Source organism: Haemorhous mexicanus, chromosome Z, assembly GCF_027477595.1.
Source record: "Haemorhous mexicanus isolate bHaeMex1 chromosome Z, bHaeMex1.pri, whole genome shotgun sequence".
Taxonomy (NCBI): domain Eukaryota; kingdom Metazoa; phylum Chordata; class Aves; order Passeriformes; family Fringillidae; genus Haemorhous; species Haemorhous mexicanus.
Window position 1 is genome coordinate 80,167,681 of NC_082381.1, and position 22,884 is coordinate 80,190,564.

At 56.1% G+C, this 22,884-nt stretch overlaps 3 protein-coding genes across 5 annotated transcripts; 1 reads left to right on the forward strand and 2 right to left on the reverse strand.

Moving 5' to 3' along the window:
• Positions 1-6,530: 6,530 nt before the first annotated feature.
• On the reverse strand, positions 6,531-10,486 carry LOC132322158 (uncharacterized). 3 transcript variants are annotated; one of them, XM_059836478.1, is made up of 8 exons: positions 10,018-10,486; positions 9,256-9,330; positions 8,671-8,748; positions 7,669-7,722; positions 7,554-7,589; positions 7,422-7,466; positions 7,122-7,235; positions 6,531-7,005 (listed from the first exon to the last, which is right to left on the reverse strand). In XM_059836478.1, exons 1-8 carry the CDS (start codon positions 10,352-10,354, stop codon positions 6,668-6,670), a joined length of 1,077 nt encoding a protein of 358 aa, XP_059692461.1. In that variant the 5' UTR covers positions 10,355-10,486; the 3' UTR covers positions 6,531-6,667. The 3 variants fall into 3 exon arrangements, with proteins under 3 accessions (XP_059692461.1, XP_059692459.1, XP_059692460.1); XM_059836476.1 differs by having other exon boundaries at positions 7,092-7,235; positions 10,018-10,485; XM_059836477.1 differs by having other exon boundaries at positions 7,092-7,235; positions 7,669-7,719; positions 10,018-10,484.
• Positions 10,487-12,065: 1,579 nt separating this feature from the next.
• LOC132341932 (killer cell lectin-like receptor subfamily G member 1) lies at positions 12,066-15,211 on the forward strand. Its single transcript, XM_059874081.1, has 6 exons — positions 12,066-12,155; positions 12,609-12,719; positions 13,211-13,294; positions 13,921-14,069; positions 14,307-14,410; positions 14,867-15,211. The coding sequence occupies exons 1-6, from the start codon at positions 12,107-12,109 to the stop codon at positions 15,060-15,062; spliced, it is 693 nt and encodes a 230-aa protein (XP_059730064.1). The 5' UTR covers positions 12,066-12,106; the 3' UTR covers positions 15,063-15,211.
• Positions 15,212-16,360: 1,149 nt separating this feature from the next.
• Positions 16,361-22,550, reverse strand: LOC132322190 (B-cell differentiation antigen CD72-like). The gene is made up of 6 exons (XM_059836537.1): positions 22,368-22,550; positions 22,157-22,258; positions 20,868-21,182; positions 20,590-20,738; positions 20,281-20,375; positions 16,361-19,948 (listed from the first exon to the last, which is right to left on the reverse strand). Exons 1-6 carry the CDS (start codon positions 22,492-22,494, stop codon positions 19,801-19,803), a joined length of 936 nt encoding a protein of 311 aa, XP_059692520.1. The 5' UTR covers positions 22,495-22,550; the 3' UTR covers positions 16,361-19,800.
• Between the last annotated feature and the right edge of the window lie 334 nt (positions 22,551-22,884).

Sequence of the window (22,884 nt, forward strand, 5' to 3'; positions counted from 1 at the left end):
GCAAGGACAAAGTCTACGAGTACAAAATGCAGCTGCACTTGCTGTCAACTGGTAGGAAATTAAGGCAGTTGCTCTTGTGAGAAATCAGCCTTGCACCAACAGAAATCAAGCTGTTACACCAAATGCAATCCTGGATAAATTTATCTTAAGAAGCAAGCCTGCAGAGGAAGATAAAATCATGTTAGCAGAGGCTGAGAACACTGTCCACAGGATGAAAACCCACTGTTCCCTTTATGGCTTGCAGATTAAAGTTTTCCCTTAAAAATCATTTCCCCCCACTCAAACACTACCACTAAAATTTCCCTTGAGCCCCAAGTGCTAGGCAATATGTTGTTATGTGTGAGCAGAGCTCTCAATGGAGCCTGCATTAAAGAAATCATATTGAAGCTTCCTGTTGGACTGCGAGAGGTGCCTACAATGAGAGGCATATTACAGATTATTCTTACTTTACATAAATATGCTTCATCACCTCCACAGCTAAAACACAAGGCTCTGCATTTTGAAGAGGAATGTTTTTGGATAAAATTAAATGGGCTTGGAACAAGTGCAATCCAGAGGCTCCTGGCTCAGCAGGAAGGGAGGTAAGTCCCTGAGGGCTTCGTGTGCCAAGTCCTCCTGAGAAGCTTTGCCCCAGGGCTTGCCTGCAGTCAGCAAATCTCCTGCCAGCACAACTACAAATCCCAGATAAGCCCATGAGGATTGTTGTTCTAATTAACTAATGAAGTAGTCTCTTGTTGGGAAGATGGATAATCTGAGCTGGAGGCTTCCTCCCTGTTGTGGGGGACGACCTGGAGCAACACCCACCTCCTCTCAAGGGACCTCATAAATGTTTGTACACCCTGAGGTTGTACGTGCTGCAGGGAGGTGCCAAATGCTCCCAGGCACAGCATCTCTCTGCACCCTGCCTTCAACCTGCCTTCAAAAATCTGTCTGACCCTGTCCTCTGTCTGGCAGGTCCAAAGGCAGCTTGGCTGCTCTCATCCCTGAGTTTTCACTTTGGTCTCATAGTTTTCATGCAAATCACAAGAGAAAAATTAACATTTGAGGAGGGTGAAGTTTGTGCAGGATCCCCCTGAGCTGCAGCCATGCACAGCACAGGAGGATCCACTTCAAAGGGAGGAGCCACTTCATTAAAAAAGAGAACTAGGGCTTTTGATATCAAGATAAACATCCTGATACACATCAAAGCAGCTTCCTCTCCTTGTCCTTAGACACCCTCTCCTGCTTCACTTGGGTTCTGGATTTTGGAATTATACCTCTGCCTAATCCATGCTGTGCTGCTTCTCTTCTGGATGGCTGTTTGGTGGGGGAGATTCTGGGTGCTCTTTTCTGGTGTGTGAGACCTTCAGGTCAAGTCCATGAGCCTAAACACTCTGTCATTGCCTTCTGTTGCACATATGAAGAACTAAGAGCTGCTGGTGAAAGTGATTCCATTTCCATTGAAAAACATCATGTTTTTAAAAGAAAATGCTGTAGAGAAGGGGCCAAAGGCCAGCTGGGTTGCCTGAGAACCCAGTGGCAAACATCCCTCCAGGCACCCCTCCCTGAGTGGCTGCAGGCCCAGCCTTGGCAGCAGGTTGGGCACCCAGTAGCCTGGGAGAGAGGACTGAGGTGTGAACACTGACCACTGGCACAGGGAGAGGCGTGAGCACGCAGGGGTAGTGTGTGCACAGGGTGCGGGTGGGAGTCACAGCCACCATGCTAAACCTCTCCTCCAGTATTTGGAGATTATATCAGATTTGGAGATTATATCAGGATTATATCCTCAGAAGGATTTCATGAGGCTCAAGATAAGGCTCATGGACCTTGTCCTGTTCCTAATGCCAATACCTTGTCCTTTTGCTGTGGCCAGGGGCTTTATCAGGGTGGCCATTGGAGCTGGGCTGCAGGGTGAGTGGTGGCCAGGAGTTCTGTGAACCCCTCACAAGGTCACCCCAGGCCTTAGAGCACTCTTTGGGATAGGAAAGAGAAGTGGCTGTTGCAGTGGGGAAGACACAAGACTGAGCATTCAACTATTAGCAGGCAACTACACAGCCCAAAGCTGCTCTCAGGGCAGTCATTTGGGTCACACTAGCTGTACCCCAGGATTCTGAGGTGGGGCTGGGCTCAAGTGGGCACAGAGCATCACCTCCAGGTTACAGTGTGCTGGCTGGCAGCGAGGTACAGGGGCAAAGAGCTTGCTGCCACTGGCAGGTAACAGCTTTATTATTTCAGTTCTTGTAGACAGGAAACATAGGCTCTGGACATGAGGCAGGCCATGCAGGAGGGAGAGGATCAGGAGAGTGGTACAGCTTTGACTTTCTCCAGAATGGGTTAAAAACAAGGAAAAATCCTCCCCCCAAGCCTCCACTACCCCAGGGATACATTCTAGCCGCCCTGGCAGTTGGCTGTTTTGTTGCAGCTGCCCTGTTGCAAGCTGTTGAGTGTGACAGAGGCAGGAGTTGTATGCCCAGGCTGCCCAGAGCAGCATCCCCCAGGCCCCATGGCCACTAAACAGCAACACTGAAATCCTGCTGACACATGCTGGCGCTTTCACTTGTATTTCTAGCCTGGAGAAGATCTTGCATGCCCCAGAAGAAGCCCACCCTTTTTTCCCTGTGCTCTCCTAGCTGTCACTCCAGCCCTCAGGTGCAGACACATTGCCTGTGCCTGGAGGGGGAGGGTCTCACCAGGCAGGGCTTGTGATGGAGACCCCCAGGAAAGGCGACGGCTGTGCCTACGCCAGACCCTTCCACACCTGCATCCCCTTGGGCCAGCCCGGTAGGCTCGCCGGCACGGCCGCCTGCACTGCACCCAGTACTCGGGGCTCGCTGGGAAGAGACTGGGGTCCAGCCCTGCCCCGCCGCCCCCCGGCACCGCCCTGAGCCCCAGCTGGAGAGGAGCAGGGGGCACGGGAAGCCTGGGGCGCGGGGTGCTTAGCAGGCAGAGGCTGGAGCACAGGGTGCTGTGAGCGCCCAGCCCGGCCCCGGCAGAAGAGCCCCGCCTGCTCAGCAGCCCGCAGGAGGCAGGCAGTGAGCCAGAGCCCGCAGGTGGCGGTGGGCCAGCCCCTGGCATGGGGACACCATGCGGGGCGGCGACGCCCCAGCCCCGGCGGGCCGGGCCCGGCTCCGGACCCTCCAGCAGGAGCCCGGGGCTGCCCCGACCCGCCAGCCAGGGGATGCCCCGCCCGTGACGTTATGGAGCCCCACCCCCGCCCCGTCACGGCCAATGCGATTGGGTGGCGTGCCGGCCCGGACCCGACCACCCTCTCCTTTCTGAGCTTCTATTGGTCGCCGAGCTGTCACTTCAATCAGACCACGCCCGCATGGGCAGGCGGGGAGCTGCCCCTCAGAGACCGCGATCCCTGCGCTCGCTCCGCCCCGGCCCGCCGTGTGTGCCTTTGGCGCCTCACTGCCCACCGGCACCCCTCACTGCGCCCCCGGCCCCTCCAGTGCCGCTCACTGCACCTCACTGCAACCCCCGGTACCCCTCCCTGCGCCCCCGGCCCCTCCAGTGCCGCTCACTGCACCTCACGGCACCCCCCAGCACTGCTCACTGCGCCCCCGGCACCTCCAGTGCCACTCATTGCGCCTCACTGCAGCCCCCTTCGCCTCTCACTGCACCCCTCTACCCTTCGCTGCCATCCCCTGCAGCCCACTGTTCTTCCCACTGCCCCCTTCAATGCACCCCTCTCTGCAACCTCACTGCACCCCTCCTTGCACCCGGGCCCTGCACCTCCCACTGCGCCCCGTTGCACACCACTCTGTTGAAATCCCGGTTCCAGTACCCCACACCGCTGAGTCCCACTTGTACCTCCGCTGCTGTCCCCTGCACCCCCGACCTGCAGCCCCCAGGACACCCCCTCATCCCCCATCCCCAGTCCTTGCTGCAACACCACCCTCCTCAGCAGCCAGCCCCCTCCTGCAGCCCCATGTCAGAGCACCCCTCACTGCCCTTCCCCTCCTGAGCGCAGAGGGACAGCCCACCCCACTGCCCCAGCACCCCAGAGCTGAAGGATTGGTGCTGTGGTGCGCCAGGGCTGGAAGGAGTAGGTGTAGACTCAAGTGAGGAGCATGGCAGAATGGCAGGAAGAAAGCCAGGGTGTTGGGGAGTGTGGTGGGATGACGGGGATCACAGCAGGCTGACTGGGAGCACAACAGGACAATCAATGGAATGATGGGGAGCGCAGCAAGGTCAGTGTGGGGCATGGACAACCACAGCCCAGCCATTGCAACTTCACCAGTGCAAGCAGCAGGGCTCAGGAAGGGAGATCCCACCTTCCTCTTCCCTTTGCCTACCCTGATAGGTCCCAGGAAGATAAATCCAGGGCTGAGATGTTTGCAGGCAACAGACCCATCACTGTGAGGCTTGGGGCCAGCAGCCAGGCAGTTTCTGCTCCTGCTTGGGAGCACAGAAGATGTTTTGTATGCAGTGGTGGGAGCATCAAGCCCACCAGGGATGGCCCTGCTGCTGGCAGCCCCCACAGACCCCAGCTCCCTGCCCACTGCCTCACGAGGCCTCTGTGCCTCGCCTTTCCCTCTGACCCCAGGTGTGCAGCTGGTATGGGATGAGGGGCAGTGCCAGGGGTGCCATGGGCTTTTCCAGCACTACCTGCCCATGTTTCTCTCCTGCTAGATGATGTCTGGGCTGTGATGTTGTTGCTCACTGCTGCTGTGACACCTGCTGTTCCTCTGCCACTTTGCTGTCAGGCCCTGTGATTGTGCCCCTGGTCCTTCTCCACAGCTTGGCCACATGTGGGGGTCTCCAGCCAGCTGCTGTGTGCACCTGGAAGATGTGGGGTCCCCTGGCAAGCTCCTGGAAGATGGTGGGGCAGGCAATGGGTCAGGGTGTGAGGTGAAAAGGGCAGGAGTTCAGGGACACCTAGCTGGGGAGCTACAGGGACATGTACTGCAACCTCACCCTGAAGGTCATGCATGGCATCCAGACAGTGATGAGTGGATCCATCATCTATACATCCTCAAGATGGGATGACAACTGCTTCAACATGGACTGCTTGCCCACTCACATCAAATTGGATCCCTTACCCTCCTGAAATACCATTGGTGGAACCCCAAGAATTAGAATTCCTGAGTTCTGTGAAATTGGATTTTTGTGTTAATTTTAAATACATGGGAAGGAATCAGTCTAAAAACGTTTCTCCCTGTCACCCTGCGTATAAGAATCAAAACTTTTAGTACAATTACACTTCTGGCAGCCTTTCTAAATCCAGTAATGCAGCTGCTATCAGGAATGTTTTTAGTTTATAAAGATCAAGACTGGCTGGAATTTTTAACTGATTCTTTTTATAATAGGTATGTATTTGGTAATTTTGATAAAAATCATAATAATCATGATACCTTTCAATGTGTGCAGAGATTAATTATTAAGGCCATTAAAAGTGTATTTTTGGTCAAAAGGAAAGGCGATGTTGAAATGTTGGGGGACACAAGACAGATGGTGGACTTTGGACCTGCTTAACCTAAGAGAGTTGATAACAGGATGCCTTGCTTTTGCGTTGGCAAAAGCAAATGCAACTTTGAAAATTAGACCTACATTGCAAGAAGATTTAATCAGGTTTACCGGAAAAAGAAAATCCCATTAAACTCTGCAAGCAAGAGATGCTGTTATATGCATAAGTTTGTGTATGTGATTTTAACCTAATCATTGTAGTACACATTACTAGTCTCCCTAAAATAGTATATAAATGCTTGTATCCCACAATAAAATTGGATTTTGATCACAAAGTCAGTCTCCCTGTCTCTCTCCATTGCTGACAGCCCACCTCTCTGGCTGGGCTTGATCTGGCGTGGACTGGCCTCTACATGGTCTCCCTCCTCTTCTGGGAGAAGTGTCAGGCCACCTGCCAGCCCTCCAGCACATGGCATGTGGCATGGCACACCATTTTCATGATGTCTACGTGAGGTACACTTCCTCTCCCTGGATGTGGCAAAGAGATTCTGGAGGCAGACAGCACACTACCCCATCCCTGTGGAGGATGTGCATAAACTGGTGAAGGTGGGGGGTCCAGGTGAGAGTTGGAGGTCCCTTCTCTAGGTACACACCATGGTTATGTCTGCAGATACTGTTACCTTGATGATGATCCATACACTGAAGCAGGAGGATTTCTCCTGGAGCAGGAGGTCCTCACCAGAGCGTGTCGCAAGCCCACAGTACTGGCTGTGAAAGGCCCAGATTGTCCCCTGGAAGAAACCTGCCAAGGACCTGGACACTAAGGGACCGTGGCTGCTGCCCAGCACAACATCACCCACCCCAGTCTTTTCCCCTGGAGAAGGATGTGCAGCCTGGGCTTCCTGGCCTCCACTCCTGGCAGTGGCCTAGCTCTGCTCCACAGACAGCAGGACATCTCCCAGGAACGTCTGATGCCCATCCCAGGCGCTGGTGTAAAGGGTAAGAAAAGTACATCTGCCCCGTGGTGTGTGGGCTGGGAGTTTCTGAGTCTGTAAATAGCTGAGTTCCCCTCATGCTCATCTCGAAAGTGAGAAGGGGAAGATTCCCCAGAGAGGGGGAAAGAATTGGTCAATTGCCATCGCTGATAGAAAAGCTATTTTTAATTTTATTAAATGTCTCTCTAGTATAAACTTTCAAAATATCTGGAACCTCTGATATAAAGATTTGTGCCATGGCTCTGTACCAAAGCTGTTGCTCCTGGGGCCAGCGATGGTGCTACTCAGGGGGAGATGCACCTGGCATCAGAAGACAGCTGAGGCTCCTCCTTGTGATCCGAGGAAGTGTGAGGAGTACCAGGGGAGCAGGGCACTCTGGAGCCATCCTCGAAAAGGGGCACGTGGGGGACATAGTGGCCAAGGGGGCCAGGATGGGTCTGTGGCCGGAGAAGGAGTTGGTGCAGGGTCTCGCCCACCTGCACGAGGCTGTGGGAGAGGATGTGGAGGTGGGAGACGGTGTCACTGGCCAGGCTCTCCAGTAGTGCCTGCTGCTGCCGCGATGTCTGCAGGATCTGCACCAGCAGTTGCTGGACATTCTGGAGCAAGCCTGCCACGCCAGACCCTGCAGTGAGAGAGAGGTCAGTGGCATCTCACCATGGCTCTGAGAGCTCCCTGTGAGGCTGCTGTGAAGCTGCAGGGAGCACCCACCATGCAGACTTGCATCTGATGCATCTTCACCTGCTGCTGGCTGCTCACTCATGGCTGCTGTCCCGTGGGAGCCTGTGGCTGCAGCAGCCAGTGGCAGCACTTGGTTTCCTCCTCCCGTCCCCAGGGATGTCTCACCAGGAAAATCTGTCACGAAAACTTGGCATGGAGCAAACAACAAGAGTGATGGAGACACCCAACCCCCAAATTTAGCCTAAGACACAGAGCCCTGGGAAGGCACTGCCTCTGGGAGCCTGTGCCCTTCTCACTGGCAGGACAAGATGGAACTGTGCCCTGGAGCACAAGAACTCGTTCAAAGCTGCAGACACTTACTGGCCTTTCCCTCAGCTCCTTCTTGCTTCAGGTCAGTGTGACAGCCTGGAAGGAGAGAAGACGCCGCCTGTGAGCTGCAGCCACCTCTTGTGCCAGGGCACACAAGAATGATAACTGGGGCATGGTACTCACCCAGGAGGGAGAGGGGAGAGACGCAGCAACTGGTGTCTGCAATGAGAACCATATCAGACCCTGCTTGTGGGGCTGAGGGGGTTTACTGGGCTGAGCAGGGCAAGGAAAGCCTTACGTGGCATGGCAGAGGTTGTGGGTGGCACTCCAGCAATGTGTTCCCCACCAGCTGCTGGGAGAAAGCAGAGAGGAGAGATATGCCTTCTGAAGGGACCTGCTGGTGAATCACCACCAGCCTGAGGTCCACCCGGCTTGCCTCGACCAGCCCCTCAGCCTGACATGCCCTAGCCACAGCTCCAGAGTGCCCTGCAGAGCCCCAAAGCACTTCAGAGCTAGGTACAAAAGCAGGAGTCACTCACCCACCACTGCAATGCAGCCACCTCTGGGCTGGAAGGCAGCAGCGGCGGAGCAGCGCGCAGCAATGCTACACAACACACTAGGACTGGAAGAGAAGGAGAATCCCACATCCACTTGAAACTGCAGGGGGAATTTGGGGAGACAGAAGGTGGTTACCCAGTGTGGGAAGATGGCCAGGTTGCCCATGCAAACCAGACTCGGGGATGTGTCCTGCATCACCTCAGTGCCAAATCCCCAGGAGTGTGAGCAGTGAGGGGTTGGCTTTTAAGCACGTGGGTGGGCTGAAGGGCAGGGGAGCTGCAGACAGCTCTGGCCCTCACACACAGCCCAAACTCATCTGAAGCTTTATGGTGTAACTGGGCCACTGAGGAGCCAGGAACTGCTGAAGGGAAGGGAGTCACATGCCCTGCAATGCCACCAGCCATGAGATCCCGGCGCTGTACTAGGGCCACTGCCCCTTCAAGACCTCTTGCCTCATGATCTGCCCTAGGGCAGCCAGCAGCCTTGCCATGCCCTCAGGCTGGTACTCCCTCCTGCCCTATCCCAGCCATCCCCATCCCCACATGCTCTGGGGCTGGTTTGGAGCCAAAGCCTGCAGAGACAGAAGTCCAAACACACCCATCGTTGACCATCCGTGCCAAGGGACATGTGATGGATCCCCTGATCCTCTTAGCCTCCCATTCCCATCATGCTGGCATGGGCTTGGGCTGGAGCCATGGATGGAGCCATGCAGCTCAGCACAGCAGAGCAGCTCAGTACTTACGACTCTCTGGCTCGTCCTTCGCACACAGCAGCATCGGTGACAGCAGTGTGCTGGAGCTGTCCCCGTCAACGTCGTGCTCTGCAGAAGGAGGTGAAGGGATGCAGAAAAGAGCTTCAGTAACTGGGGAGAGAAGGGTGCCCACCACCTCGCAGCCAGGACAAGCCCCACTCCAGCTTCCTGAGCCCACGGGTGTGGCATTGTTGGCAGGGGTCTTAGGATGAGGGAAGAGATGAGAAAGTTGACTCCATGTATCAGAAGGCTTAATTTATTATTTTATGATATATAATATATTAAAACTATTCTAAAAGAATAGAGGAAAAGATTTCATCAGAAGGTTAAGCCAAGAAGAGAAAAAGGAATGAATAACAAAGGTTTGTCTCTGACGGAGACAGTTTGGACAGGTGAACTGTGATTGGCCATTAATTCCAAACACCCAGATGAGACCAATCACAGATCTCCCTGTTGCATTCCACAGCAGCAGATAAGAATTGTTTACAGTTTGTTCCTGAGGCCTCTCAGCTTCTCAGGAGGGAAAAATCCTAAAGAAAGGATTTTTCATAGAACATGTCAGTAACAAGCGGGTACCTGGTGGCTCTGGTGAAGATGGAGAGCATGTGGCAAGGGCTGACCTGTGCCTTCTGGAGGGCAGCTTCACCACATCTAGGGGAAGAGAAAGACCATAAACAGACCATGGGTGTTTGTAGCAGACACGGGGCCAGCTACAGCTCCGTGGAGAACAATGGTTTAGAGATAAGGAAATGCCAAGTCATAGGAATTGAACCAGAAGTCTTCACTCCCGGTCCTCCAGGCCTGTTTATCTCTCTGTGATCCCATAGGCTAGTTTCCCTAACCCTTACAACTGGTCAGTTTCCAAGCCCCCCTAACCCTATAAAAGGGGCTGTCTTGGCCCATTTTGTTAGAAGAGCTGCCATCGGATCCTTCGCGAATCCCTCAAAATGAACCACTGTGGAACACCACAGTGGAAGCTGCCTTCTCTCTCTCTCCAGCCTGCTCTCCTGATAACCACGACCAGCCAGAGCCCCTTGGCAAGCTAAGAGCTGAAACCATAAAGGAGCTGATATCACTAAGAGCTGACAATCACTGAGCTTGCTAAGGTGGCCACGGCTGTGCAGCAGTTCGGGCTCGGGCACCCAGCCCCCGGAGGGCTGAGATATCCGGCCTCAATACTGCTTGCCTGGGGCATTCTGACCCCACGGGGAATCAGCTATCCAGCTAAGAAACAAGCCCCTGTGGCTTTTTTACAGGTGTTCACACAGTATCACTCTTCCACCAGCACACCACGTCTAGCCACCCTGCTAAGCTCACAAGCCCGTGCCTGGCACCCACCTGGCATCCTCCGTTCGCCAAAGACGGGCCGCCCGGCAGCCTTCCAGATGCTCTTCATGACTCGGTAGTGCGGCGGCGGCCGGGACGAGTGGTGTCCTGCCCTCTGGCGCGTCTCCCGCTCCGAGTGGAAAGCCTGCTTGAGCGCCTTCCACTTGGAGCGGCACTGGGCCACGGTGCGCCCGTAGCCGGCCGTCGCCAGTCCCCGGCAGATCTCCCGCCAGAGCGCCTCGTTGGGTCGCGACGTGGAGGCCATGAGCAGCGCGGCCTCCCCCGAGCGCCGCACCAGCGACAGGAGGCTGCTGACCTCCGCCTGCGTCCAGGCTCGCCCGCGGGGCATGCTGCCGGCCCGGGGCGGGGGTCACCGGGATCGCTCGGGCCCGGGCTGGCGGCGGGGCTCGGCCGTGCGCTCCCGGGGGCACTCCGGGAGGATGCCGCGCCGGGGGGGGCACCGGGAGGCGCTCCGGGGACCGCGCCGGGAGCTGCGCAGGGAACCGCCGGGAGCCGCCCCGGTGGCTGCCCCGGGACCCGCGCCGGGCAGCGCCGCGCCGCCGGTAGCACCGGGAGCCGCACTGGGAGGCGCACCGACCCCCCCTTGCGCCGCACCGGGCGCCGCGCCGGGAGCTACCGGGAGGCGCCGGGAGCCGCATCGAGCATGTGCAGCTCCGGGAGGAGCCGCTGGGAAACGTAGTCCTGGACGAGATCTCTTCCCGCAGGGAAAGCCGCCAGCTCGGAGCGGGGTCGTTGCGTGCCCGCGGGCTCCCGGAGTTCGGGAGGGCTCTGCCGCTCCCTCGTCCTTGGGCACGGCAGGGGTGGCCATCACGGTAGCCCTGGAGGCTGAGGCAGGGGAAGGAGCGCCCCAGCCCCTCCATTTTCCAGGGTTGAGTTGCAGCTGCAGCCACGTGCAAAAAAAGGGGCTTGTAAGCAAATAACCCCGTGGCTTTGCTCCTAAGAGAGAGGAGCAAGGGAATGTGTCCTGTGTCCCAAGGATACTCAATTTTCCCTTGCAGTCCCTAGGGCAGATCAGACCTAGAGAGCCACACTCGTTCAACCTGGAAAAGAGAGGTTCTGGGGAGACCTTAAGCAGCTTTGCCAGAAGGACTAAAGAGAGATGGAGGGGAACTTTTTGTAAGGGTGTGTTGTGACAGGAGAAGGAGGAATGGCTTCAGACTGTCAGAGGGCAGGTTTAGCTTAGATATTTATCACAGAATCACAGAATTTCCTGAGTTGGAAGGGACCCACTGGGATCATCAAAGTCCAACTCCTTGCACAGGACACCCCCAACAATCCCCCCATGGGCCTCAGAACATTGTCCAAATACTTCCTGAACTATGTTAGACTTGGTGCTGTGATCACTTCCCTGGGGAACATGTTCCAGTGCCCAACCACCCTCTGTGTGAGAAACCTTTGCCTAATATTCAACCTAAACCCTTCATGACACCTGTAACTGGTCACCAGAGAGATCAGTGTCTGCCCCTCTGCTTCTTCTTGTAGACTGTGTTGAGGTCTTCCTGCAGTCTCCTTTTCTCCAGGCTTGGACAAACAAAGTTACCTCAGCTGCGTCTCATATGACTTTTCCTGTTTTAGGAAGAAATTATTATGAAGATGGTGAGGCACTTGCACAGGTTGTCCAGGGAAGCTGTCAATGCCCCATCCCTGGAAGTGTCTATCAGGTTGGATGGGGCTCTGAACAACCTGGTCTTGTGGAGGGTATCCCTGTCCTTGGCAGGGGGCTTGGAACGAGGTGAACTTTAAGGTCCTTTACAACTCCATGATGTGCCTGCCTACCGCAGCCCTGGCTGCATGTTGGAGCCAGCAGCCGTTCCCACTGCTGGCTTCCCCCAAGCCAGGAGGGTGTGGTTCCCTTCTGCCGGGATGCCGGTATTCCAGGATTCTGGCCTCAACAGGGCTGCCCCTCGCCCCAAGTGTCTGGCAGCCCCACAAGCACCCCAGGTTTTGTGCCAGGTGGTGCCTCTGGGGACCCCACCAGGAAGTGACACTTTCCATTTTGCATCACAGCCGTCTGATAAGCTGGGCTGGGAAAGGGCTGTCACTGCCCCTGTGGGCTGCAGAGCAGGAGAGCAAGGAAGGGATGGAAGAGGCTGTCATGTATGCCGACCTGCGCTTTCCCCCCACACCAGGTAATGGCCCCCAACTCTCTCTGTGGGTTCCCTGCCCTCCTGCAGCCCCTTGCCTTCCCCAGAAATGTCCTCCCAGTCCTGCTCCCCCCACTCCCTCTTTCTTAGTGTCCTCTCTCAAACAGCTCCTCTCCAGCCCTGTTGCAGACTGTCTACTCTCGGGGTGGGGGGCTGGAGGGGCTCAAAGGCAAGGAATGTCCACTGCACCCCCATGCCACAGCACAGACACTTCCCCTCTGCTATCCCCACCAAGCATTGTGTGCAGGGAGATAATTTCTAGGACAATCAAGCTGCTGCAAACTGGCTCTTCTCCCCCGCTTTTCCCAGGCTCCCCCAGTGCCTCCTGACATTCCACCTGGGATTCACAGACATTTCCTGGCTCAAGGCTCCCCACTGCTCCCTCCAAACTATCGCCCCTTCCCCCCACCCCTGGTCTATGTTAACTCCTTCTCTCAGCTCCTCAGCAGCAAGTGCGCCTGCCCTGGTGCTGGGCAGCCCTCAGCCTGGGTCTCCTCTCCCTGACACTCCTACTGGCACAGATCATCCTTGTCAGCCTGAGTTTCCACTGTAAGTACCAGCCACGCAGTGCCCAGATCCCTGCGGAGGGGGTCCTGGGGTCAGGGCTGGCACCATAGCACTTGTGTCCTAACAGGCTGAGCTGTAGCTTCCCCATGGAGCTGGGTGCTTCTGCTAGGGGCTGAGGGCATCGTGGGTTCTGGGCCAAATTGGTGAGGCAAGACACCACCTACGTGGCTGGAAAAGGAAGCTGGGGCGACAGTGTGGGCTTGGGGAAAGCCACTCCATCAGATGGCAATGAAAGGTGGGAGGGAGGGCGCTGATACTTATACTGAAAGACAGCAGCACTTTGCCCGAAAGCCTGCTGCATGGAGGGCTCCCAGGCACAGCAAAATCTGCAAGGACCTTGGCAGGCTTGGTGTGGTTAAAGCAGGGGACACCTCACCCACAGCCATGAGGCTATCCTGTGGGAGAGGACACTGGGTGCTGCTGGGAGCAGGATCCCGGAGTTGCTAGGACACAGCTGTGCTCTTCTGCTGTAGATTTAGTGCAACAACAAACAAGCTGCACAGATGATCTCTGGAGAATAGAGGAGAGCCCCAACTATAGGAAACAGACACTGGAAGGTAAGAGAGCCTCATGGGCTCCTGGGTAAGGTTTGGAGAGGGCCTTACTGCTGCTTTCAAGCAGCCGGATCTGTCCTTACTGGAGGATGTTTCCCTGAGCTCTCTCCCTACATATTCTTTCACCTTTACTGCCTGTCCCCCAACTTGTGGTATGGAGAGCTGCCCCAACACTTCTGAACAGGCTGAACTGCTGAGACCTCTTTAGAAGAGATGACCCCAGACAGCTCAGTGTTACCTGGGCACACCACCAGCACCAGGCTCATGGATGCCACCAGCATTCCTGTTCCAGATGACAGCAGCTTTTGGTGCAGCTGCAACCTTATCTGAGTCCCCAGCACTTTGTAAACTGTGTTTGTATCACCTCCCTAACCTGCCCTTGAGCTCCTTGCCCTGCTCAATGCCAGCATGATCCTGTAACTAGTCCCTCTTCCCAGTGATCTGGGACTGGAATGTTGGAACTGGACTCACAAATGAGGGCAAATGCAGAGTGGTCTCCATGGGGCAGACGTACAAATGCGATGGGTTGGTTGTTGCCCTGACTGCCCACTGTCACTCTCCTGGTCCCTGGGGCTGGTGGCAGTCCTGCCCAGCTGCCCCATCCCACCTGCTGTGTTTCTGGTGTGCAGGGCAATGCCAGTTTTGCCCAGTTGGCTGGCTCTGGGATGCGGGGCAGTGCTACTACTTCTCCTCTGTCAAAAAGAACTGGGAGCAGAGCAGAGAGGACTGCTGCTCCAGAGGGGCACAGCTGGTCACCATCCAAGCCAACACCACCCTGGTGAGTGCACCCTGCTAACTCCCTGTGAGCACTGGGCTGTCCTGGTGGCCACCTTACGGTCCCTCAGCAGTCACCCAGGCACAGCATTGCCTCAACTTCCCAGCCCATGTGCCCAGAGCCTTGCACAGCCTTGCCAGGGAGCTGGCAAGCTGTGGCCATACAGTCAGCCCCCATCACTAACCTGTGGCTGGGCTGGGTGTCCCTCAGAGGGCTCATGTGGGTCCTCTCCTGTGCTAGGCGTTCCTGGTGCGCACAGCTAACATGGATGCCTTTCACGTGGGGCTGAAGCAGGATGGCTTCAGGTCTGAGTGGAAGTGGCTGGATGGCACCACACTGGAATGGTGAGGCTATCAGTTTGTTCCCAGCTGGGTGTGCTGAAGATCCATCATCAGGGCTCGGGGTGGTGGTGGGGACAGGCATGCAGGGATGTGATCCATATTTTGGCCACCTCTTTTTTTCCCAGGACTGCATTGGGGCATTTTAGGGAAAGGGCATTTTTAGCAGAGGCCTGATCCTGGTGCCCACACTCTGCCTGGCTCTGCAGGGGATTCTGCAAACTGATCCCAGTTTGGTCAGTGCTCAGCCCTGCTAGGATTAACCTGGGGGTACTTTGTGAGTGATCAGGGCATGTGGCCTAACTAGGAAGAGGCTGGCAGGAGACCGTGCCCAATGGGGAGGATGAACTTTGCCCCCACAGCATCCCTGTGCCATGTCTGGTCCCTGGCTGCAGGAGCTGCTGATGGGAGAGCCTCAGATCTTCCTGCCCATCCCATCTCAGTCCACTCTCTCCCTTGCAGGATCTTCCCAGTCCAGCGCTACACCAGGTCTTTCCAGGCCTGTGGCAGGGTGTCAGGCTTGGGACTTTTAGGTGGTGCATGCACAGATGCCCTCAGATGGGTCTGCAAGCAGAGTGCAGCCACCATGCAGTGGCTCCAGTCCTCGCCTCCTGCCTTCCTCTGGGGAAACACCACCTACAGCTGTGTGAGGCCCTGATGGCCAGGGTGACCCCCAGCCTGTGCCACCACCCTGTTCCCTGCCTGACGCCAGTGCTTGGGCATTCCCAGACCCTGCTGCCTCCTGGCCCAGATCTCTCTACTCTCCAGAACTCTGCACTTTGCCAATAAATTCTGCCAATAACTGCAGGTGGCTTTGGGGTGTGGGGGTGGGAGGATGGAGGTGCATCTTCCAGCTCTCAGACTCGGTGGCATCACTCACAAGTGGGAAATTGCATCCTATGGCCAGGAGCCATCATTGAGCCAGCAGGAATCCATGGCCCAACAGCAGCGTTCAGCAGCAGCTCCTGTACAGGCTGGCACAGGTCCCATGAAAGCTCTGGGCTTCCTGATTGTGGTGCTTGCCTGGGGCTTTTGCTTCTTGGCTCATGCTGCTCAGAGGTGACCCTTTGCCTCTGCAGTCCCATGGAAGACTTGGGCTGGGCAGCAGCTTGTTTGCTGGTGTCTGCCCAGTCTGAAGAGGTTCCAGCAAACATCCCCACGGTGGGTGATGTGTGAGACCCTAAAAGGCCTGCTAGGGCTTGATTTGGAGTTGTCTGATCCCAGAGGCTGTTCTGGTTTTGGTATAGACCACTGAGTTGTTCCAGCAGTCTGCAGCTCTGGCAGAGACCTGGCTGGGACTCCCTGCCAGCACATGCAAAAGACCAAGCCCCCACAGCCAGGGCAGCCTGTCAGCCTGAGCAGGACTGGGAGGCAGAAGGTGATGCATGGGGAAGGGTAGCCCTGCTGTGGCCTGTACCCAGGGGCTTGGGCTCTTCACAGCCTGGAGACTTGAACATAGAGCAAGTCTATGTTCTGAACTGAGCAGGAGGGAGCTCATTCACCCCCCACCCCCTAAAATGAGAACATATGCAGGAAAAAACCCCCACTTTTTGCAAATAAAGCAAGTACTTCTGCTTTTCTGCATATGAAGATGTGTCTCCAGGCAGTATGGTCTTTGCCACACTCTGCCACCTGACCACAATGGAGGACAGAACTGAGTTCCTTACAGGACTGCTGCTGCTGAGCCACCTGCATGGCCCAGAGTGGGGCCCACACTGACCTGCAGTTTGCTGAGGCCCCTGCTCACTGCCCCCCTGTGCCCTGCAGACCCCAGTGAGATGACATTCCCTACAAGAACCTGTTGCTGGGGCTGGTGCTGACAGTGAACCCAGCTGCGTTCACTGCCACAGGGATGCCCCAGCACAGGGTGAGCACTGGGTGATGGCCGTGGGACCATGGCAGGGTGCCCATGGGCACTCATCTTGTCGCAGGTTTCCTATGGAAGAGTCTCAGATGTCTTGTTCCACAAAGCTATTTATTCACAGCACAGTAACACAGAAACAGCTCAAGATGCTTCCTCTGAGGAGGGATGCCCAACAGAGGAACACCTGGGCTTTTATCCCCTCAATATTTGCTTGTGCTCAAGCCTTGCTCCTCTTCTTCTCTTCTCCTGCCCCCTCTCTGTGTCCATCCACCTTGCTTTCATCATCCCTCTCCTTCATTATGCAAAAGGTCAGCGGTTCCTAGCTCCTGCTGTGTCTCTCGATGTCCATGTGTCTGTCTGTCACTGCTCATCCTCCTGCCCTTTGCTATCCCAAAGGCTGGCAGCTCACAGCCTCTTGCCTCAGGCTCCCACCCCAAGCTCAGTCTGCTTTTTCATTTGCATCTCTAACTGCACCTTGCAAGCTCAGCTGCCTGGAGCAGAGGTGTTCCTCAACAAGGGGATGTCTGTACCAGCCTTCCAGCCCACCTCTGCTGCCTTCCACTGGGGGTGGTTTGGTGAAGGTAGGTAAGATGGTGTCATTGCTGTCCCTTTGAGGACTCTGTTAGTTTTCCTGGCTGCCCCTTGCCTCTGCCACTATTTGCTGCTGGCTCCTGTCTTGCCCTTTCTTATCCCTCCATCACCTGTCTGTAGCTGAGCTTTGTTGTCCTGCCTCGATACCAGGAAGAAGATGTAGCACACCTTCTGGGCATGTGACCATCCAGTGCAGATGGAGAAAGCCAGGCAGGATTTACCATGGGCAGGCAATGCCTGTCTGACCTGCCTGCTGCTGTGGCAACAATGGGCTATGCATAAGGGGAGAGCAGTGGGGGATGTTTATAATGAACCTTTCAGGTCTGCGACTTGGTTTTCCATGGTCTCCTCTCTGGCAAAGTGGGGTATATGAGGTTAGGAGTAGAGGAGAAGAGAAGAGTTTGGGTGGAAAACCTGAATGGTGTGAGGGCTACAGTGGGTGTCAGTAACACCCTTGTTTCCCTGAATGCAGTCACTGAAGGATTGATCCTGAGGTTTGTGCTCCTTGGAGCCTTCATCAGTGCCCTGGATGGTGGGTAGGGGGTGGCCTCAGGCAGCTGGGGGCAATACCAAACTAGTAATGTGCATGCTGGAGGGCAGGACTGGGGTACAGAGAGGCCTGGAGAAATGGTTTGATGTGAGGCTGCTGATAAGTGGAGTGGGTAAAAGTGCAAATCCTGCATCTGGGAAGAAAGGAGAAGCCACATATCAAGATGGGCAAGAAAGTAGCCATGCTGAACCAGTCTAGGGAAACAAGGACCAGAGGCTGCATGGGGTCTGCAGTGTGTCCTCACAGTGGCAACTGCGACACTGTGGGCAGTGGGGGCTGGAGCTCAGGGCTTTAGGAGTAGGGAGGACATCTGGACTCTCCAGGACAAGCCAGATACAGCAAGTCTTTGCTATGCATGATAGCTGAGACTGTAGGGGACCTGCAATCCTGTCCCAGCCTTGCCATGCCGTTGGGCTGGCTCCACCAGCCTCATTCTATAGAAGCTCTCCTAGGAGCTGCCCTCTCAGTCTGAAGCCATTTCCCCTTGTGCTTTTGCTACAAGCCCTTGTGTAAAGTCTCTCTCCAGATTTCTCATAGGCATTTTTGGTAGTGGAAGGCCACAGTAAGTTTTCCCTGAAGCCTTCTCTTCTCCAGGCTGAACAATCCCAATTCTCCTCTCAGCAGCCCTCTGATCATCTTGGTGGCCTCCTCTGGGCTGACTCCAGCAGGTCCCTGTCCCTCCTGTGCTGGGAGCCCAGAGCTGGATGCAGTGCTCCAGGTGGGTCTCAGCAGAGCAGAGCAGAGGGGCAGAATCCCCTCCCTGCCCTGCTGTCCACGGGACTCTGGATGCAGCCCAGGACACGTTTGGCTCTCTGGGCTGGGAGTGCCATGGCAGGGCATGTGCAGCCTCTCACCCACAGCACCCCAAGTCCTTCTGGGCAGGGCTGCTCTGGGGCTGCTCATGCCCAGCCTGTGCTGGTACCAGGGGATGTGTCCCAGCCCATGTGCATCACCAGCACTTGGCCTTGTTAAACCTCATGGTGTTCCCGTGGGTCACTCCTTGAGCTTTTCTGGGTTCCTCTGGATGGCATCCTGTCCTTCAGGTGTGTCAAACCACCTCAGCTTGGTGTCACCTGCAAACTTGCTGAGGGTGCAGTTCATCCCACTGTTCACATTGTTGACAAAAGTACTAAATAACATTGGTCCCAAGGGGAATCCCTGAGGGCAAACATCATCACTAGTGCCCAATGAGGACATGGAGCCATTGAGCACTATCTTCTGCATGGAGCTGTCCAGCCTTATCCACTGAACAGTTCACCCATTGAATCCACTTATCTCAGGTTTAGAGGAGGACTGTGTTGAAGGCTTTACAGAAGTCCAGACAGATGACATGTGTAGCCCTTCCCTTGTTCCCTGATGCAACCGCTCCATTGTGGAAGGCCACTGGGTTTGCTGGGCAGGACTTGTGGAGAAGCCATGCTGGCTGTCACAGGTCCAGCTTAGCAAAATTGTTGCCAGCACATTCCCCTCTCTGCAGAAACACCGACTGAGGCAAGGAGGGTCACCCTGGGTCCTGGACTGGGGTCTCTCATCACACTCCTTTGGCAGATAAGGTCCCACATTCTTAGGAATCTTTCCCCCTTGGTGGGAGGGGTCTCCCTTTTTCCCCATGTTCCCAAGTCTCCCTAGTGCTCCTTCCTCTCTCCCACTGTCTTATCAGTGCACCTCCATTTTTTCAGAATCATCCTCATTTGCAGTTCCACGCCGCTCCATTTCTTTCCATGGTCTCAGGATTCCCACATTCATCTCCCACTGTCTTAGGACTCTTCATTGCCTTCATTTTCCTCCCATGGTTTCAGAGTTTCCTCATTCATCCACCATGTTCTCAAAGCTCCCCAGCACTCCCTCACTTCCTGAATGGTCTCTGGGCTTCCCAGCATTTTCTCATGCTGATGGCCCCACTGTCAGCACCCTTTCCAGGCAGGACCCAGCCCTGGACAGGTGATGAAGGCAGAAGAAAGGGCAGGATGAGAGCTGTCAATGCTGAGAGAAGGGACAGGCTGTAAATCCACAGGTCTCCTCGAAATGGACAGGTTGAGGACATCAGTGTGTCATCCTCCAATTCCAAAAATATGCAAATAGCAGATCCTGCACCCCTGGCAGTCTTGGGGTAACAAAGAAGGTGGGAGCTGGGCTCTATACTGGAGCTGCATTGGCCAGGGCACACAGGGACATGCAGTGGCACAGTACGAAGCAGTATAATATGTGTTTGCATGAGTGCGGGAGAGGGGAATAAGGTCTATTTTCCATAATCCTTGCTTTAAAATAGAGACACTTTTCCCTAGCAGTTTTGCAATGCAATTGAGGCAAAGCGTGCACCAGGGACAGGATCTCAGGGTTCACATCCAGGTCCTGTACCTGAGTCCAGTGATGGAGCCGGGGTGGCAGCAGTCAGTCCTTGGCCAGAAAAAGAGGACGAGTCTCAGATGCACTGCTCAGCTTTGGGGATATCTCGCAGATCCATGGGTAGGTTTTGTCACACGGCTGATTCCACATTTCTCCATTAACTAGTGACCAGCAGTATGGAGTGTGGTGTTTCCTAGGAAAGAAGGCACGTCTCAGGGCAACAGTGACAACCTCCTCACCATGGACCCCATTTCCCATAGATCCCAGTGCTGCTGGGGCAGGCAAGTCCCTTGGCACAGAGATCAGCTGGAGGAAGTGTCACATTCCTCCTCCTGCTTTTCTTCTCCGACACTTGGATATTTGGCACTGCACCCCAGAGCTTGGCTCTACCCTCACCCCCCTCCCTTGGGGAACTGCTCATGGGAGCCCATCAACCCTTTTATTGAGGGGTGTCACAGGGGCAAAACAGCCCCTTTCTAGTATAGCAAAAGGGCAGGTGCTTGTACCAAGGACTCTTGCACTTACGAGGAACGTTCGCTGTCCATCCACATAGGTCTCCTTGCCCCATAAGGAAGTCTTCCTCCAATCCAGTAGTATGCCTTAGATGCATGCACAAAATACTAGTGGGGAGAGAAGCTGTCAACCACCTGCTTCATGACCAGCACTTGCCAGGTGCCCAGGAGCCCCAGGGCTGGCTGTGCTTCTCCCATCAGACTGCCAAGATGGAGACCTGGGGCTCATGGTGCCACCCTCCACAGATACTGCTGCAGCTGGCCCCGTGGGGCTCTGCCCAGCGCCACCCTCCCGGGCTACCACAACCCCCCTGCTCTGTACCGGCACTGTCAGTGGTGTCCACTCATCTTGGACTAGCAGCTGAGCAAATCTCCGTACACAGTATTCCTTGCTCTGCTCCCAGGTCTTGTTTGTCACTGAGATGTAGAGACACTTGCTCTTGAAGAGTACCCAGCCAAAAGGGCAGCAATCTGGGGGCAGGGGCACAACTTAGGTGCTCATCCTTCTATGGATGCTTGGGGAGCTCAGCCTGGCTGAGTTCAGCCCCCGCATCTTTGCAGCAGCAACGTCACCTGTGCCCCAACCCCGTCACGCTCTACCTGTGTTCACGCAGGCACGTAGGCTGCTCACTGTCCTCTCACTGGTGTTAAGCTTCCCCTGCACCACCTGCATCTCCTCCTGCAACACAGCCAGCTCCTGCTGGGCATGCCCCAGCTCTGCATTCCTGCTTTTCAGCTCCATCTGGCTGATGTTGCCCTCACGCCACGCTCGCTGCAGCTCTCCTCTGGCCCACTCCAGCTCCAATTGTGTCTGCTTCAGGCTCTGCTCCTGGGCCCTCAGCTCTTGTGACAGGCGGCCCTGCTCGGCCATGTGCTCACGGGAGGAGTCCTGTAGGCTGCGGGTGACCTGCCAGTCTGGGGACAGGGTGGGGTGAGCTGGACATGAGTATGGGGCCCTGCCTGGGACATGCCTCTTGCAAGGGAGAGTGGGATAAGAGTATCTGGCTGTGGGTGGAGATTGTCCTGGGGGTGCCAGTGGAAGGGAATGGAAGCCCCAGTGGTGGCAGGTGGAGGGGAAACATTGGAAGGCAGCGAGAGACAGTGGGAAGACAAGGAGAGTCAATGAGAAGGCTGTGGAAGGCAGTGGGAGGCAATGGGAAGGCAGTGGAAGGGAGTGGGAGGCAGTGGGAGGCAATGGGAAGGCAGTGGAAGGGAGTGGGAGGCAGTGGGAGGCAATGGGAAGGCAGTGGAAGGGAGTGGGAGGCAGTGGGAGGCAATGGGAAGGCAGTGGGAAGAAAATGAGAAGGAAAAGGGAGGCAGTAGGAAGCAAAGGGAAGGCAGAAGGAGGTGGTGGGAATAAAATGGAGAGGCAATGTGAGGAAGTGTAAGGAAGTGAGAGGCAATGTAAGACAGTGGGAAGTCAGTGGGAGGGAATGGGAGGTAGTGATGGGAAGGCAGTCAGAGGCAATGGGAAGCAGTAGAAGACAGTGGGAGGAAATGGGAGGCAGTGATAGAGAGTGGGAGGCAGTGGAAGGGATTGAAAAGCAGCAGAAGGCAGTGGCTAGGCAGTGAGAATACCGTGGGAGGCAGTGACAGGGAGTGGGAGGCAGTGGGAGGAATTGGCAGGTAGTGGGAAGACGGGGGCAAGACCATGGGAAGGAGTGGGAGGCAGTGGGAAGACAATAGAAAGGCAATGGAAGGCAGTGGAAAAGACTAGGGGAGACAAGGGGAGATAATGGTAGACAGTGGTAAAGGCAGTGTGAGGCAGCTCGTGGAGGCCATGCAGGAGCCATGGACCCCAGCCCAGGCACGCCTCCTCCCTGACAGTCCTCCGCAGCCAGTCCCTCGCCCAGCCCGACACCCCCACCCCGTGTCAGCCACCGACTCACGGCAGGCCCCCAGGGCCACCACGGCCACCAGCAGCAGCAGCAGCAGGAGCAGGCTGGTTACCAGCAGCGCTGTGGGGACGCGCCACGGCCGTGTCCAGCGCCCTGCAAGACAGGAGCACCCACAGGATCACCCCGTGAGCATCACCCCGTGGGCATCACCCCCTGGTCCCCTGCTACCGCCTCGCGTCCCCGCAGCAGCTCCCGTCCCCACCTGGGCTGGGCTCTGCTGTCACCGGTCCCAGCGGCACGTTCTCGTACGGACTGTCATCGTCGTTGGGCACGGTGGATGGGGGCCGTGCTGCAAACTTCAGGTCGGCATAGACCACACTCTGGGCCATACCCCGGGCAGCCCCAATGGCCCTGCGGGCTCTGCTCCGCTTCAAATGAAAATGCAGCTGGTTTCTGCAGAAGTAGAAGTGTAGTGAGGAGTGACGGAGGGGAAAGTACGGCCACGGCAGTGGCATCCTGCCATTGGCCAGGCACCACCATTTCGCTTCCCTCCACCCCCTGAAGTGGCTCAGTGTCCCCTGGGATGGCATTGGGGTGGTGCAGCTTGGGGCTGGAGCATGGGGCACAGCTGTAGGGCTCAGCCTACAGAGAATTCATCAGATTCCCTGGGGCAGGGGAGAGCAGGTCTGGCTTCCAGCTGGGAAGACATAGCCTTGCTGCTGACTTCATCCAGGATGGAGGTTCCCTCTTCTTGGTGCTCTGCTCCAGGATCTGAGCAT

Excerpts from the sequence above, each read along its gene's own strand:
- LOC132322190 (XM_059836537.1), bottom strand. The coding sequence starts at position 22,494 with ATGGCCCAGAGTGTGGTCTATGCCGACCTGAAGTTTGCAGCACGGCCC. Across the intron at positions 20,376-20,589 it reads GGACACCACTGACAGTGCCG|TATTTTGTGCATGCATCTAA; the intron begins GTACAGAGCAGG and ends TCTCCCCACTAG. Across the intron at positions 19,949-20,280 it reads ATGGACAGCGAACGTTCCTC|GAAACACCACACTCCATACT; the intron begins GTAAGTGCAAGA and ends CTTCTTTCCTAG.
- LOC132341932 (XM_059874081.1), top strand. The coding sequence starts at position 12,107 with ATGGAAGAGGCTGTCATGTATGCCGACCTGCGCTTTCCCCCCACACCA. Across the intron at positions 12,720-13,210 it reads TGTCAGCCTGAGTTTCCACT|ATTTAGTGCAACAACAAACA; the intron begins GTAAGTACCAGC and ends CTTCTGCTGTAG. Across the intron at positions 13,295-13,920 it reads TAGGAAACAGACACTGGAAG|GGCAATGCCAGTTTTGCCCA; the intron begins GTAAGAGAGCCT and ends TCTGGTGTGCAG.
- LOC132322158 (XM_059836476.1), bottom strand. The coding sequence starts at position 10,354 with ATGCCCCGCGGGCGAGCCTGGACGCAGGCGGAGGTCAGCAGCCTCCTG. Across the intron at positions 8,749-9,255 it reads ATCTTCACCAGAGCCACCAG|AGCACGACGTTGACGGGGAC; the intron begins GTACCCGCTTGT and ends CTCCTTCTGCAG. Across the intron at positions 7,467-7,553 it reads CTCTCCCCTCTCCCTCCTGG|GCTGTCACACTGACCTGAAG; the intron begins GTGAGTACCATG and ends CTCTCCTTCCAG.